At 60.6% G+C, this 17,289-nt stretch overlaps 1 protein-coding gene across 1 annotated transcript; it reads right to left on the reverse strand.

Annotated features, from left to right (window-relative positions):
- Positions 1–3,590: 3,590 nt before the first annotated feature.
- Positions 3,591–16,476, reverse strand: CCND1 (cyclin D1). Its single transcript, XM_055415311.2, has 5 exons — positions 15,282–16,476; positions 13,496–13,711; positions 12,819–12,978; positions 8,760–8,908; positions 3,591–6,433 (listed from the first exon to the last, which is right to left on the reverse strand). The coding sequence occupies exons 1-5, from the start codon at positions 15,876–15,878 to the stop codon at positions 6,269–6,271; spliced, it is 1,287 nt and encodes a 428-aa protein (XP_055271286.1). The 5' UTR covers positions 15,879–16,476; the 3' UTR covers positions 3,591–6,268.
- Between the last annotated feature and the right edge of the window lie 813 nt (positions 16,477–17,289).

Consider the following 17,289-nt stretch of genomic DNA (forward strand, 5'->3'; position numbering starts at 1 on the left):
CCAGGCTGTGGGCTGACCTTCCAGCTAGACGGGTCTTGCTCTGGAGGACTGCCCTGGGGAGGCCATCTAGGCTGCCGTTGGCTGCAGCTCGTAAGGACGAGCTGAGCTGCCCCGGCTGGCGGCAGCCCTTCAGCGAGAGCTCCCGCGTCCCCCTGTGCGCCCCAGGCCGGCGGTGACAATGCCCCCGGATGTGGGCCTCCAGCCCCGTCACTGAGCTGCCCGCCCACCGGCCGCGGCTATTGTCTCCTGGGCCCCGGTGTGGCTCAGGGCAGGGGCCGGCAGTCAGGGGGACTGTGGGAACGGATTAGAGGCCAGGGGCCGGCTTGCGTCCCCCCTACACCAACTCCTGATCAAAGGCATTCCTGGGATGACAGAGCCCTGTGTGCTTGGAGGCCGGCCCAGCGTGCGGGACACACGCCCCACACCGGCGCCCACCCGCCACTGCCCCCTGGAGCTGGGGCTGGGTTCACGGGGGGACAGCCGACCCCTGCCACCTGCCAGGCCCAGACATACGGCTGCCTGGCTCCCAGGGGGACAGGCTTGGGGTGGGGGGGTAGGTGGGAGCCTGCCCCACAGCCATGGTCACCCAGGGCCCCGACTGTGACCTCCTCTGCAAACATGCCTGCCCAGGAACCACCCCCGCCCCAGCCTTAGCGCACAGGCCGTGTCCTGGAGCTTATGGGCCTCCTTGGCAGGATCAGGAGCTGCCCAGCTCCAGGGGAGCCCCCAGTCCCGGATTCCTCACGACATGGGGGGCCTACCCACCACACCCAGGTCCCGAAGGGCCTCTGCAGCTCCATGCGGCCCCACTGCGTGCGGGCCAGGGGCGCACCCCACCAGCCCGATGGCTGTCTCCCAAGGCTCACAGTCCGGAGCCGGGAAGCACCACGTGTGGTGGTCCCTGGACCACCCAGAGCCGCCCATCTGGGTGGGGCGGGGAGTGCGTGCAGAGGGTCTTAGGTCAGCCTTGGGGAGGGGACCCCAGGCACAAAACGAGGTGGTCTAGTCATCCGGCATGTCCTGCAGTCCTGAGGGCAGGAACTTCGGGGATCGAGGAGGGTGATGCTGGGGGAGATGGGGGCGAGGCCCCAGGACCTCAGACAGAGCCGGAAGGAGCTAGAAGCCCCAGAGAGGGCTGGCAGAGGGTGGAGGGGCCGCCGGAGGCAGGGAGACCAGCTGGGAGGCAGGGAGGCCCCAGGGGAGTGGCCGTGGGCCCAACTGAGACCAGGCTTCCAGAAGGGGGCGGTGGATTGACTCTGGGTAGCTTTGTCTCAGAAGCCCCTCGAAGGCCCGGGTTTGTTTTCATGACAGGCATGGGGCAGCCAGACCGCCAGGGGATGGGGCCTTCACTGCCATCCCAGGAGGGGACATCACCCACCTCCTCCTGGGGGCTTTGCGGCTGGAAAGACGGGCCCTAGAGGACCCTCAGCGCAGACCCTCTGTGTGCTGGGGGTCATGCATCTCATCCACACCGGGCCCCCGCTCTGGCTCCCCGCCTCCCCTGCTCTGCACACAAGGGCCGCCTCCCCGACATGCCCTCTTCCTTCTGCTGTCCAACCTGTCAACCCACGAACAGATCTTCCACCTGAAACCCTGGACTCCATAAAATAGCCCACAGCCCCGGCCGCCCCAGCGTCCACCTCCCCCCACCCCCTGCCCCCATCGCTTCCACTGGAACTTAATGCAATCACTCTTGCCTCTAGAAAGGTGTGTTCACTCATGTCCAACTCTCTGTGACCCCATGGACTGCAGCCCGTGAGGCTCCTCTGTCCATGGGATTCTCTAAGAAGACTGGAGTGGGTCGCCATTTCCTTCGCCAGGGGATCTTCCCGACCCAGGGTTTGAACCTGTGCCTCCTATGTCTCCTGCACCGCAGGCGGGTTCTTTCCCCACAGAGCCAACAGGGAAGCCCCCGCTCCCCCCTGAAACTGCCCCTCAAGATACCCCGAGGCCCTGGTGGCATCAGAGCCTCGTTTGGGCCCCTCCAGGCCTGCGGTCCGGGGGGACAGACCATCAATGTCTCTGGGCCCCAATGCTGAGAGACGGGGCACTTCCCGGGCTGAGCCACTGCAGAGGTGCAGGCTGGGCCCTGGCCTGCAGGGGCCCCCACCCCACAGCTCCATCCCTCCGCCCCTGCAGTGTGGGGCCCCCTTTCAGAGCACCCTGAGGGCTCTTGGGCAGGGACCTTGCCTTCCTCCCCCCACCCAGCCGGCAAAGCGCTGGTGCAAGGAAGCAGCAATTCAAGCCCCTCCACCCCACCCTCTCCGGGAAGCTACAGGTTCCATGGACTCATGGGTCCCCCCACCCCTCCCCCTGCAGCCTGGTACACAGCAGGCGCTTCATAAGGGCTGCAGTGAGCTGACCTGGTGTGTAGTGGTGAACTGGCCACATGACCCAGGCCTGCTCCTGGATCCTGAGCTCCTAGCTCAGTGAACGCTTGTGGGGGACGTGGGGAGGGCACCTCGGGGACCCCCAGACTTTGAGAAGAGGTCCCAGCCCCCACAGGGCTGGGACCAAGGTTCACATACTACTTCCACCTGGCGTTGGGAATGTGGGCAGTTCGCAGGCCTCTGAAGCCCAGAGGAGGCCTTGCAGGTGTCCAGCAGGCCTCCCAGGCCGCCAGGTCCGGGTAGAGGCCACTGGACCGCGGACTGGACACTCATGTCACTCCCTTGGGCTCAGGGCCCCTTGGGGCCACGATTCACCTAGAGCAAACAGCATTTTGAGCCAGAAGAGTTAAGGAATGCCAACTTTGAGTATCTGCAAATAACTGGGGAGGGTGAACTGGTCAGACGGGGGCTGATCCATGGAGGGACAGTACAGTCGCATGATCGGGCCCCAAGCCGCTGTCTGAAGTGGTCAGGGCCGCCTGCGAGCACGTCCCCCTTCTCCAGGGGCCCCACGTGGCCCACCCCACCACAGACTTCTGGGTTGGATTTCTTCCTGCTGCTCGCCAGGGGACCGCTGACACGTCGAGCTGTTCTTGGTTGTCACAGCTGGATGTCCTGTCACCTAGCGGGTGGAAACCAGGGAGGCGGGCAGATGCCCCACGACACCCCACGGCACCCGGGGCGGCCCCCGCCGCAAGAGGACGACCCGGCCCCAGTGTCCGCGGTGACCCACCTGCCACCCCGCCCCAGGAAACAGACAAACAGGCGCCGCACTGGGGTTTTACCAATTTTATTTCTAGACTTTTCACGTTTGTCTTGTTTCCTGCTGGAAACATGCCGGTTACATGTCTGTGCTGGGAAACACCGTGGTGTGCGACCATAAACACACCCAGACCCGCCACGCGCCCGCCCACTTGCCGGTCCTGGGACAGACTGCCTGTGCCCCCAGACCCGCCCCGCCTTTGGCCTCAGAGCACACACGTCCCCCTCCCCCGGCAACGGACAGACCGTCCTGCTCGGACCCCGTTTGGTTCAGACAGAGGCGCCGCAGCCAGGAGGGTTGAGGTAAGCACAAGCGGGGGTCTGGCTGCAGGGCGGGTGAGGTGGGGCTGCACCCGCCAGGGGCCTGGGGCCGCGGTGGACGGTGCAAGTCCTTTTGGTTCGGCAGCGTGCTTGGTGGCTCTTGGGCATACAGCCCTGTTAGCTGGCTTATCGTTGAGATCTGAAGTCTCTTTAAATGAGCATTTTTTTTTTTTCTATAATGACCAGAACCACAAACAGAACACTAATATAACACAACACACCCCAAACCGAGATCCGGTCCGGGAGCGACTGCAGTCACGCCAGATGACCAAGTCCTACAGCACAGCACCACGGTGGCACATAAAGACGCACTCGTTACAACAACAACAGTAATGCGGTTTTCATAGCTACGCAGAGAACGACACAGCTGCGAAAACCTACTGGATGGCCAATCTCAGGTCAGGTGGAGACTCCAGCACAACAGGCGCAGGGCAGAGGAAACGGACACGGCCTGTCTCCAGAGACGCCCAGGGGTCCTCGTGAACGTGGCCGGGGGTCGGGGATCCCCACCGGGCCCCTTTTTTTTGGGTTCTTGTCCACGTGTCTGTCTGCCGAAGCAGGAGGCTGCGGGTCAGACAGAGCCTGACCGCCTGGTCTGCAAATGGCTAAGTGAAGCTTGAGGTATTGTGAAACAGGAACCTTTTTGGAATAGAGCAGTAATCACATTAAGTCAAAATTGATCACATAAAATAAAAAAAAAAACCTACAAAAAAAAGGCATCCGTAATACATTTTTTTTTTCCTATGAGAAAATTCAAACTAGAACATGGCTAGTATATGACATTGTAAAACAAACAAACAAAAAATCTGATCCTCCAATAGCAGCAAAACAATGTGAAAGATAAAGAGAAGCAATGTGAATGTTTCCAAACTGTTCTGGGAAGTCGTCGGTAGCAGCGAATAAAGAAAACGGAGCCGCAGCCTGTCCCTCCGTGGTCCCCGCCCGCCTCCCCTCTGCACACGGCCACCCTCACCTCCTTGGTCCCTTCAAACACTCCCTACAGAATAATTACAAAAAGGTACATAGCCAAGATGTGCAAATTACCTATCGGTTGCTAAGTTTCTTTTATGAAAGGAGGGGCTGGAGATCCTATTAGAACTGAACTTGTTTCCAAGCATCCTACTTGTCCTTGAAACTGATGCCTCTCCAATTGGATCGATCACTCTGGGAAACACCAAACAGGCCAGATCAGCTGAATTCACGTCTTTGTGTTTTTCTCGGGATTTTTTACCCCCTCTCCTATAAAAGGATCTGACTTTAATAAACTGTCCTACACTTGCAACATCTAAGGCAGAAAAGTGTGTGTGTATGTGTGTGTATGTGTGTGTAAATCAAGGGGAGATTGCATTACTTTATAAATCATACTGGCCTTACGAACACCCTCTGCAATAAATATTCTTTTTTAGCCTTAACTATAAATTATATATTTTAGTGTTTAAAAACCTTCCGTTGCAAAACATCTAAAGTTAACTCTGAAACCGCTGGTTCTCTAGGTAAACCTTTAAGGCCTCTACTTTCAAACACCAGTTGGCACTGAAGGATTCCTAAACTTCAGCTTCTCTACAGAAAAGGAAAGGAACGCACCATCCTGGCAACGTGAAGAATGAATGCACACTTTCTTCTCCTCGACCAGAACCTAGTCCTCCAAAGTATCACCACCCCCTTCCGCTAACACCACAGTGACAAGCACCTGCCTTGCGTCCTGTCTGCACCCTAGTACTGGACTATCCCCAAACCATTCCATTAGGAAACTGTTCCCCGCCCTCCACACACCACAGAAGCAGAGATGTCACCTAGAGACTGAAAGTGCTTTGAAATGGAATGGTTTTGGAATATCGAGAAGGAAAAAAAAAACAACAAAACAGAAACAGCTGTAGATTTCACCTGGATATAAGCAGGCTGCAGGTCTGTTGAATGAAAAAAAAAAAAAAAACCAGCATCTCATAAACAGGTTAACTACAAAAATATGAAGATTATAAAAATAGAATATATTAGGTCACTATTGCGGTCTCTTTCCCGTAGTGGATGCTAGGAGTTGGCGGCGGCCTTCCGTCACCGTGATGTAGGCCGGCGCCTGACAAACCCCTCTGGTGATCAGTCCACAGGGAGAAAGAGGATTAGCCTTTCCAAGATGCCAAACTCTAATGCTACCCTAGCCGAGGTTACATTACATCAGCCACTGACAAGGTGAAGGGTACACGCCTACCTACAAAATAAAATAAACAAACGACTTATAAAGTGACTACATGCATAAGCAAGATACAGGATGCCTAGAACTGCCTTAAAGCCGCGTCCTTAAGAAAAGCACACGCGTATGCTCCCCTATCTAAAATCCTCTTCTACTTTAAAAATGGGATGTGGACTTTTTCTATTATTTTTTTTTTTAAAGAAACATTTTTATGCTTTTTTTGTCTGTTTGTTTGAAACACATAAAGAATCAAATCTAATCCTCTCCCGCAGGCTCACTCCTTGTGTTAATGTCTATTCTTACGACACGGAGACACAAACACGTGAATATCAAAACTAGTTGATTACGGGGCATAAAATCCTCTATTTTTGTAGCACAACCCTCTTCCCTCTCTCCAGCTCAGGGTTATGTAAATACTATTTTTTTTTTTCCTCTCCTTTTTTTCTTTTTTTTAAAGACAGCTTTTCGGGTACTTTTTTTCTTTTGCTTAAGTCAGAGACGGAAGGGAGAAAGAGCAAAGGAGAACACCAGACAGTGAGGAGGGGGCCAGGCCGGGGCGGCTCTGTCCCCGGAGCCCCGGGGCGGCCCCTCCCCCGCCGCGGCGCCCTCAAATGTTCACGTCGCGCACGTCGGTGGGCGTGCAGGCCAGGTCCACCTCCTCCTCCTCCTCCTCCTCCTCCGCAGCTTTGGGGTCCAAGTTCTGCTGCTGGGCCTGGCGCAGGCTGGACTCCAGGAGGGCTTCGATCTGCTCCTGGCAGGCGCGGAGGCAGTCCTGGGTGAGGGGGGTGGGCACAGGGCTCTCAGAAGGGGCTCCACTAACCTCAAATGCTGGTTCCCTCAGACTCCAGGCCGCTGCCTGGACCCCAGGATCCACAGTGCCGACCCTGTCTGGCCACCAGCTGCTCCCCTGCCCTGGCCCGAGGAGCCCACAGATCACCCAGGCGGTGGCAAGCCCGCTCAGGATCCAGGGGCTCCGGCGGACACAGCTGAACCTACCTACCTGCCCATAGCCCCCAGCAGAGCCCAGCCCCCACGTTCCCACTGGCCCCACTCAGCACATTCAGCAGCATCATCTGAGCCCAGACCGGAGGCCCTCTGAGCCCCGCGTCCTGGACTTAACCTCTGTCATGTCAGCCCCAGTGGTGAACCCAACCTCCCGTGATGAACGGCTGTCAAAAGCGTTAGGCCGTGCCTGATCGAGGATGAACGCCGGGCGGACCCGGGGGACCTGGGTCCTTTACCGCCGTCCGCTCCTGCTCGGGCCTGCATCCTGGGAGATGTTTTGGCCAGGCACAGCTCCCGCCCACCACAGACCTCCTCCCACAGCGACCAACCCACTCGTTCCAGGGGGAGGAGGAACCATGCAGGCGGTGGGCCTCTGCTGGTCCCTCCCGGGGGCAAATCTCCCAGCAGCTCAAAGGCGCTGCTGGCAGTTGGGTGGCCATGGCTCCCAGGCTAAACAGAGAGGCCACACAGGGCTTCTCTTCTAGAACTAGGAGAAGGCTTCAGGGCAGCCGGGAACCCAGACCCATGCCTTTCACCCCAGAGAAGTGAAGCTGGATCAGGAGGGCTTGAGTGAACCCCTGGGGATCTCCCACGGGTACAGGGATTACAGGCTGGGGAGGCCGAGACACCTTTTCAATATTCATCATGGCAAAGGAAGAAGGCACGTATGTGTACATGGCCCCATTTTACAGAGATAGAAACTGAGGCTCGGAAGGTGTGGCGGGGGACCCAAGACTGCCGACACCCCCTCAGGCTCCCATCCAAACACCCACCACTGCCTCCGGAAAGCAGCCCCCCCACCATAGCAGGAAGGACCCCTCTCCCCTCCTGGGGACAGCTCACTTGCCCCTGTAACTCGGGGGGCCGTGTGGTGGAGCTCGAGCAGACAGGTACAGGAAGGGCCCCTCTCTCTGCGGAGCCCTGCACCCCACAGTCCCCTCAGCCTCACAGCCTCACCCCGTGGCAGGCAGACGGGGTCAAGCCTCCACCACCAAGAACTTTCTGTCTGAACTCAGTGCTGTTTGTCACCCGGTCACCAGACTAGTGGTCCCCCCACCGCCCCATCCTTCAGCCGGGAAGCCTTGGTCTCAGGTCTAATTAAAACAATCTCTATTCAAATGAGGGGTCACACAGCCATTTCCTACAACTGTCTGGGGACAGCACCATCAGTGGCATTTCTAGCTGAGGCTGACCCCGGCAGTGAGGCTGAGATGCCCACTCCTTCCACAGGATTCCCTCTCCAAGATGCCCACGCCTCCAGACAGGAAAGCTTCCTCCTCTGGGGGTCACGCAGGCCACGGCCAAGCACCGCTGGCAGAGGACAGGCGGGCATCCACCCCACACCCCGCTTTCCTCTGCCTCCCATCTGCTTGAGGGGGGACCACCAGCAGCCTAAGCCAGACCTGGACCAGGGTCAAGGCAGTCACTGTCTCCCCCACGGGGCCCTGGCAGGACCGGTGTGATTCCCCCCCTACCAAACCTTGCTGGTCTAATTTGGTAAATGCCCCCAACCCTTGTAATTGTCACTTCAATTGTTTAGGAAAATAATGGGGGATAAGACAATGGCATCTTTAAGGGGAAAGAGACAATGGACTCCGGCTTTCACAGAAGCAGCCTCTCAAAAGGGGCCATAAAAACAAGTTGTCTGGAGCAGGCTCGCCGTGGAGGGAGACCTCACAGGAGCCCTCGTAAAGCGTCCATTTATCGGGCATCCACATTGTTGCCTGGACAAAGCTCGAGCGGTCCCACCCCACACGGCATTAGGGCATGGACCGTTGACCCCGCCTGCCTTGTGGCCCCTCTTCCAGGATGGCTCCCTCACCCCAGGAGGGGTTTAGGCTCCAGGGACCCCCGAGGACCACCCTCCTACCCACTGACAAGTTCCCGGCAACTTTTCTCCCCAGAGGAGCCCCGTCCCCCGGGGAAAGGGTGTGGAGTGCTCCTGACAGGGCCACAGCCTGGCCGCATGCCTCCAGACACAGACAGCCGCTGGTCCGTCCATCTTCCATGTGGCCCCTGCTTCCCAGGCCTTGATGGCTTCTAGTACCCACAGCTGGGCAGGCCTCCTGCCCACGCGGGAGCAGGATACTCACCGGGTCACATCTGATCACCTTGGAGAGGAACCGCGTCAGGCGGTGATAGGAGAGGAAGCCGTTGGCGCTTCCCAGGTGCAGGCCTTGCACCGCGGCCACCACGCTCCCGGCGGCCACCATGGAGGGTGGGTTGGAAATGAACTTCACGTCTGTGGCAGGGGGAGAGAGAGCGGCAAAGGGGTTAAGTGGGGATGCCCCAGGACCCTGTGTTCAGGGCCCCCCCACCCCCGGCCTGTCCTGCAGATTTCAAAGGGATGGTCAGGAAGTAGGCGAGGCTCCCCACGCCCCAGCCTTGGTCATCACCCTGGGCGGCAGAGAGCAAGTCAGCTCAGGCTCCCTGAACAGGGCCTGTGACGCTCATTTACAGACACCAGACAAACCGCTGGCAGAGGCCTCTTGGCATGTAAGCCTATGAATGGATCGCTTATTCACACAAGTACGTAAAAGAAGAGTCGTAAGACAGTGGGGAACACCCACAAGGAAGTTGGTGTCCCTCTACAACGCTAACCCCAAGCACTGGGGCGGCCATCCTCCACGTGGGAAGACGTGCCCAGGTGTTCACTCCATTTACCGGCCTGCAGGGCCTTGGGAGGGGTGCAGCGTGACTCCATTCCTGCATCCACCTGTCCCCAGCAGCTCTCCCCACGCTGCGGGGCCATGTCCACCCCAGGCGGGGGGTCGTGGGGGGAGGCTGGCTCCCTTGGTGGCGCCTGGCCAAGGTCACCTGTTGGCCGCTCCCTGCTGTACGGACACCTGGCTTCCCTTCAGGGGGAACAGTGTCGTGGAAGGTGGAAAAGCCATGAGGGACACTGAAGTGACCCAGGGCCTGCAGGCTACCCCTTTGTCGTTTTCAACGAGGAATGACTGGCGGGAGGCCACTGATTTCAGCATCTGAACGGGGGGCGGGGGAGTGGGCTCTCGGCCTGGAGTCGGGCGATAGGAGGTCAGTCCCCACCACCTCACCCTGCACCACCCACTGAGCCGAGCGGGGAGGGGACAGGGCACAAAGGCAGTGCGACCCCGGGGTGGGGGGGGGGCTGGGGAGCACACCCCCGCCCCACGGCCTGGCTTGAGATTTCACTGTAAGAGTGAACAGCCAGGGCCTCCGTCCAGGGAGTGGGAGCCTGCAGAAGGGCTGGGAGGGGAGAAAGACAGCCAGCCCTGAAGGGGAGATAAAGTTGGGGCTGGGCGCTGGAACCACTTAAAAAAGAAACGCACTGTGAGGTGTGCCCCACCCACTTCCCTCTCAACGGGTGCAGGTCCGCCTAGCCTGGGAGCGTTTCATCAGGGCCCATCAGAATCTCAGACATCGCTGTGGCCAGAGCACGGTGTCTGACTGGCCGCGCCTTGAGAGCCCCATCCAGCAGGGAAGGGATGACACGCTTGGACTGCGTGCACAAGCATACATGTGCGCACGTGTGTAGGCACCTTAGGGGCCTTATCTGCTTAGATGAGGGGTGCACAGATTTCAACACGGAAGCTCCAACAGTGGTTCCTATTTGCTGCCCAGTCCATGGGGTTGCCAAGAGTCAGACACGACTGAGCGGCCAAGAGTCCAGCGGGCCACAGCCAAGGTGGGCGTCGGAGCTCAGCCCCCTCGGGCCTGTTCTCTCAGCCTGGTACCGTGCCAGGCTCAAAGAGGCGCTCCTCACAAGAAACGCTCTACTGCACACCCACGGGCCAGGCGGCACTGCTGGTAAAGAACCTGCCTGCCAGAACAGGTGGTACAAGAGACCCAGGCTCGATCCCTGGGTTGAGAAGATTCCCCTGGAGAAGGAAACGGCAACCCATCCAGTATTTTCGCCTGGAGAAGCCCACGGACAGAGGAGCCCAGTGGGCTATGGTCCATGGGGTCGCGAAGAGTCGGACACGACTGAGCAACCTGAGCACACAGTATGCACATGAGGACACACACATTAGAGGCAGAGCAAAAGCCCACCCGGTGTACGGGTGCCGTGCCCCTCCACCCCTGGGCACCTAGTCGGGAACCCGGGTCTGCCAGGCGCAAAGACCAGGAAGAGCAGATGCCCACCCCCCTCCCCAGCACCTTTTAAAGGGACCCCTGCCATGTGGAGGGTAAAGCATCTCCTGGGACGCACACTCACGCCTACACTTCACGAAACCTGTTTGAGGCTATAACATGCCTTTCTCATCTCAAGAAACCACCGCCCCCCCACCCCCAGCTTGTGACTAAAGCACGCAGCTGCACCACTTAAGTTCAACAGCTCAGGACCCGGCTGGGGGGTGCTGCTCCCCGGGGCCCCCCCAGTGCTGCTGAAGAGGAAATGCTGAGTCAACCTGGGCCATCCCTGCACTTTCACCCCAGGTGTGCCCAGGTATCTGTAACTCCAGGCCAGGGGCGCTGGCTGGGCCGGTTCTCACTCAGCCGCCAGGGCGCAGGTACAGCCTCTGTGCCTGGCTTCTGTGCTATCTGCACCTCACTCAGGCCACACACCCCGCTTCCCAGGGATCACTGGAGTGGTGGGGGGGGGTCCGGGCTGTCCCAGCCATCCTCGGGGGAGCTCATGCAGGAACTGTTCCTTGCATTATCTGCAGGAAACTTGGTTGTTTCTCTGAATCGCTTTCAGCTCCATAAAAGGCTGCCTGCAAATCTCTGGAGGCTTCTCTTCTCAGAGGCGTCCCAGCCAGAGAATGCTTCCCTGCCCGCTTGCCGGGCTGGCCCCTGGAGGCCGGGGAGACACGCGTGAGAGCGCCCCCCCGCACCGTCCCTGCCCAAGGCCAGGTGCTGCAGGGCAGGAAAGCCAGGGGAGGGGACACCCTCACCCCTCAGTTCCATCCAAGCTGAGATGATTTTGGCCTCTCGTCTGCCCCCACCCCATGGCTCACTTGGCAGCACTTCTGAGGGTCCTTCTTAGAGGGGTTCATGCCTTGAGCAGGCAGATGAAGGGGCAGCACAATCTCGCCACCTCCCCGAACCTGGAAACCTCAGCCACTAGAGGCCCTGGACACGGAGAGGGTGACATCGGATGGCGGGTGGGAGAACCCACCCCTTCTGGGGAGAGGGTGAAAGATGTCAACTCCTCTGGTGCAGCGTGGTCCTCAGGTTGCCCAGAGGGAGCCCCCAACAGGTCTGTCTGCTGAGGCCTGGTGAGGGGGAGAGATGGCCCGCAGAAGAGCTGGGCAGGATGGGGCATGGGTCCCTGGTCAGGGTCCACAGGGTTCCTGGGCCCAGATCATGGGATCCGAGGGAGGAAGGGGTCACAGGGCTCAGGGGACAGGACTGGGAGAAGCAGGAGGTGGCATCTGTGTCTCCCTGGGTTCTGAGTGACTGGCTGTCTTGGGGCTGGGGAGAGGGCCCTGCCAGGGAGGATCCCCCAGGGACGGTCCAGAGCGGTACCAGAGGAGTGGCGGGGGTGGGGTGGTGGTGGTGGTGGCTCCTGCTGCCAACCGCAGCAGCCTGAGCCCAGGCACTCTGAAGCCGCTCCCAGCGAGAGCAGGGAGCGGAGCCGGCGCCCCTGGCGGGGCCTCCGGCGGCCAAGTGCCTCTGCTGGCCGCCCCCGCGCTAGGGCCGAGGCCGGCCGGCAGCCCAGAGCACGTGGTCCAGACACTGCCGGCCGGCGCTCCCCACCCCTGGAGGCGCCCCTGGCAGGTGGCCCAGCCCGGGAGAGGCCAGGAGGGGGCCCCCGCAGCTCAGGCTCCTTGAGGACACGGGAGGAACGGGTGTGGGGGGCGCTGGGGGGGTGAGGTGCCGGAGGCAGGCTGAACGGCCAAGGTAGACCCCTTTCAGCAGAGTGACCCCTGCCTGCAGTGGGGAGCAGAAGCTACAGCAGCTGGACACAGGCAGGCTGGCCACCCGCCCCCGCGGCCCCCAGGCACTGGGTGGTAACAGACCAGCCTCTGCTGACCCCGCCCAGGAGGCAACGCCCCCCTCCCTGGAGCCCTTAAAAGCAGCCCAGCCCTCTCTGCTCCCCAGAACAGGGGACAGGGGAGCCCTTCCAAGAACGGGAGGGGCCCGTGGACCATCTCCCCCACCGGGGAAACCGAGGCGGGGGCCGAGCAGCTCCTCCCGGGCACCAGAGGCGGGGGCCAGCACCCTACCTGTGGCACAGAGGGCAACGAAGGTCTGAGCGTGTTTGCGGATGATCTGCTTGTTCTCCTCGGCCACCGGCATTTTGGAGAGGAAGTGCTCGATGAAGTCGTGTGGGGTCATGGCCGCCAGGTTCCACTTGAGTTTGTTCACCAGGACCAGCTCCATGTGCTGCGGACCCGGGGGAAATGCGTGTCGAGAGGCGCAGGCGCGGACCCCAGAGGAGCAGGGGGCGGGGAGAGGGCATGGGGGTCGCTGGAGGGTCCGGCAAGTGAGGGGGACAGCGAGCGCCCCCACATTCCGAGCAGCGGCGGTGCTGCTCGCCAAGGGTCCTGCCCTAAACTCAGACCACCCTGCGCCGGCGGAGCCCAGGAGCCCGCCCACACCTGGAACGCGGGGCCCGGTCAACGAGCGGGCGCCGCCCCGCCGCCGCCGCTGGAGGGCGCGCGCCCCCCACTTTTCGCAACGCTGGGGGCGCAGAGGCGGTGGGAGTCGCGGAGAAAGCGAGGGGGCGGCGGCGCGGCTGCGGGGCCCCGCCGCTCTGCAAGCGGGGCCCCACCTGTGCGGCCGCCTTCCTTGGGGGCCGCGGGTCTCTCGGCGGCCCGCCGGGGACCCCCGCGCCTCCCCCACCCCGGGGTCCCGCGGCTAACGGGGCGTTCGGGGACCGCGGCGGGGGTTCCAGGGTTACCAGCAGCTCGTCGGGCCGGATGGAGTTGTCAGTGTAGATGCACAGCTTCTCGGCCGTCAGGGGGATGGTCTCCTTCATCTTCGAGGCCACGAACATGCAGGTGGCCCCCAGCAGCTGCAGGCGGCTCTTTTTCACGGGCTCCAGCGACAGGAAGCGGTCCAGGTAGTTCATGGCCAGCGGGAAGACCTCCTCCTCGCACTTCTGCTCCTCGCAGACCTGCCGGGGGGCACCGGGGCCGTGACCGCCGCCGCCGCCGGGAGCGCCCGGCCCCCTCTGCGGAGACCTCGCGCCCCCCACCCGGCTCGCGCCAGGGCGGCTAGACTGCGGGGTCCCCGAGCGCACGGAGGGTCGGGGCAGGGGGTGGCAGAAGCCGCCGCCTCCGCGCCCCCCTTCCCCGGGAGTCCCCAATACCCACCCACCCCGAAACTGAAAGGGAAAGTCCCAGCTAGGCTGGCACAGTGGGGGCGGGAGCGGGCACGGCTGGGCTGCGTGTGCCGCGCGCGGGCAGTGGGCCCCGGGGACCCCGGCCCGCGTGGGTGCTTCGGGAGCCCCCAGACCTGGGGTCGGCAACAAATGGGGCGCAGGGCCGCGGGGAGGGCCGCGGGGCTGGGCGCCGCGCTCGCACAGCCTGCGAGACACAAAGGTGGCGTCCCAGGCCGCCGCGCCGCATTTCCCCAGACGTCATCTTTTCAAAAAATATTTAAAAATATAAAAAAATTAAGTGGATACATAAAAAACCCCTGAAAATGACCCTCAGACTCTCCTTTACCCAGGCCGGGAGTCGGGAGCTCGTTGCGGGCTCAGGGGAGAGCCCCAGGAATTCAAACTCGGGGGCCCCCCTTCCCCCTGGGCGCGGGCGCCGTTTCCCTCTCGCAAGGGCACCACGCCGCACTTTCAAAAATTATTTTAAAATACTTTCGGTGCCCCGGGGAGCCCTCTGAAGGCCTGAAAACGTGCCCCTGGCCCCCAGCTCGCTCCAGACAGGTCCCCAAGCTGAGATCCCGGCAGATGAGGGTCCATTCCTAGCGTCTTGGGGGCCACGCGACCTTGCAACCCGGCGTGCTCTCCGGCCCAAGCTGGCCTTGCGGGACGCCCCGGGACCCATTGCTTGAACAAAGGGGCCCCCTTTCCCGAGAGGGGTCCCCCCACAACTACCCGAGCTCTGTCCCCGCGCCCCTCCCGCTGGTTCCCGGTGGCGGCGCGGCCCCTCGCGGCGGCCCCAAGCGCCTGGCCGGCCGCTCCCCGCCCCCACCCTGCCCCCAATTATTAATAAACACTTTTGCTTTGCAATAAAAGAACAAAGATGGCGCATAATACTGGCACGAGCGGCCCTTGCATACGTGTCCATGGATATTAATTTAAAAATCAAATCTATGCCCCCTCCCCCTGGAGCTGGCGGTTCAGCAGCCGCGCGGCCGCAAGAGGAGGCGCAGCGGGGCTGCGCGGTGGAGGTCCCGGCGGGGGCCACAAAGGACGCCCAGCCTGCGGCCCGCACCCTGAAGCCAACTGGGGTGCCCGGGCAGTGGCTTTCCCCCAGGGTACCCCTCCTCGAACGCCGCCGCCCCCAACCCCCATGAAAGGAATTATCTAACGACCCCACCCCCACCCCCTCCTTGTTAAAAAAAATACCCTGAATATCTATATATTTTGGAACTACGATTCCTAGCAACACTCTGGCAAACTTCAAAGTTCGGGTGGGAGAGAAGGGAGCGAGGTGAGTGGCAAAGAAAAGCGGGTTTGCCCAAGTCGCAGGCAAGTGCTGAGAGAGCCGCCCGGAGCCCCGCACCTCCAGCATCCAGGTGGCCACGATCTTCCGCATGGACGGCAGGATCTCCTTCTGCACACACTTGAAGTAGGACACCGAGGGCGCGCAGGTCTCCTCCGCCTTGAGCATGGCCCGCAGCACTCGGTCGTTGAGGAGGTTGGCATCGGGGTACGCCCGGCGGATGGTCTCCATCTCGCAGCACAGGAGCTGGTGTGCCATGGCTGGGGGCTCGGCTAGGTGGCCGGGGGGCGGCGGTGGGTCCGGGGCTGGGTCGGCGCTCGGCTCGGGCTCCTGCTGCCCCGCGCTCCCTCGAGCTCGTCTGCCCCTCGCCGGAGCGCGCGGACGCTGCTGCTCGCTGCTACTGCGCCGACAGCCCTCTGGAGGCTCTAGGACTTTGCAACTTCCAACAAAACTCCCCTGTAGTCCGTGTGACGTTACTGTTGTTAAGCAGAGATCAAAGCCGGGCAGAGAATGGGAGCGGGAAGGAGGGGGGCCGGGCGCAGGGGGAGGGGGCGCGGGCGCGGAGCGCCGGGGAGCGGCGAGGGGCAGAGCCCAAAAGCCATCCCGGAGGCGCCGCGACTGCACCGCGCGGTGTTGCCCCCGAAGCCGGGTTTTCATAGAAATGCAAACCGTCCTAAGGCTGCCTTTCTCCCCGCCGGGGAACAGGGGTGCAGGAGCGGGGGTTGGGAGGGGGTCTGTCGTCCCCGAGCGGGTCCCGCAGGATTTGGGGGGTTGGGTGACGGTGGCTCTGCAGAGGGGGACAACTAGGAGGGCGGGCAGGCCACACGCAGCTGGGGGAGACCGCGTGGCGGGGGGACGCTGGGGTTCGGCGATACTCTGAGCCGGGAGAATGGGCGCATTTCCGAGAACGCCACGAGGGCACCCACGGGCGGAGGCAGCCAAGGAATCTTAGCGTCTCCGTCTTCTTTCATTTTCATTAACACGTGTAAATTTCAGGAACCATTTACCATTCAGGGACTCAGGGCAGAGCCGACAACCCCAATGGAGGTTTCATTCCCGCACCGAGGGGGGTCTGTGCAAATGCCTGAGGGGTAACCCCAAAAGTTAAAGGGCTTTCAGCCTAACATGCGCTCGCTCAAAAAATAAAATAAAATAAATGACCGAAAATTCCAGCAGCAGCCCAAGATGGTGGCCAGCATTTCCTTCGCCCTGTCCTCCTCGCCTGGGGGATCTGCGCGCTGTCTTCCTACCTTAGCTAGTCCATTCTTGCGGGGGGCCCCCAACCCTTCCCCCCACCCCCGCCCCCGCCTTGTGCCGGCAATTTAACAGCTAGAAAAACACTGAAAGGAAGGCTACAAAGTAGTGGTCTCTGTCCTGTCTCGTTTTTTTAATTAAAAAATAAGCTAAATCGCTGGAAATATTAGTCGCCTCCCCGCCTGGGACAAGACCACCGGAAACTTCCTAATTGGCTTTGTTGGGGGTGTGGACCTCTCTTCACCTTTAGAGCTTGCCCGGGGGCTGCATTCGTGAGCCTGAGGCAGTTGGCGGGGGTCTGGCAACAATCAGAACAATTACAAGTTAAAGAAATAGGTGTATTGATCTGATGATTTTAAACAAAACCTATATATGTTCGTGGCTATACGCAAGTCCCCAATATTAATCTCAAACTTATAAGACATATAAAATAATGCAGTTTTTTAAAATTAAAAGATTCAGTGCTTATTTTTAAAATAAAAGGACATCTTACCCACTTAACATTTTTTTTTTTAGTTTTTACTCTACCTGCCCCAAATTAAGAACACTGTTCATTAACTTCCCTCTGAATATAGTCTAGTGTCATCAAACCATCTGATACCCTAACGTTAAAGGCTCAAAGAAAACGGATTAAAAAGTCCCCCCTCCCCTTCGCAAGGGCGCACACAACAGGACAAGACCTCCTCACTTCTCAGAGCTGATTCTTCCCGCGCCCCTCCCCCGCCGAGAATCAGGGTTACTAATATTCCGGGTCCAGGAGGGTAATTACCCTGGGCTCACGCCCCGGGAGGAGCGGATGGCCCGACAAGGGAGC

The sequence above is a fragment of the Moschus berezovskii genome, chromosome 25 (assembly GCF_049115385.1).
Source record: "Moschus berezovskii isolate FMDL1 chromosome 25, NW_MosBer_1.0, whole genome shotgun sequence".
Taxonomy (NCBI): domain Eukaryota; kingdom Metazoa; phylum Chordata; class Mammalia; order Artiodactyla; family Moschidae; genus Moschus; species Moschus berezovskii.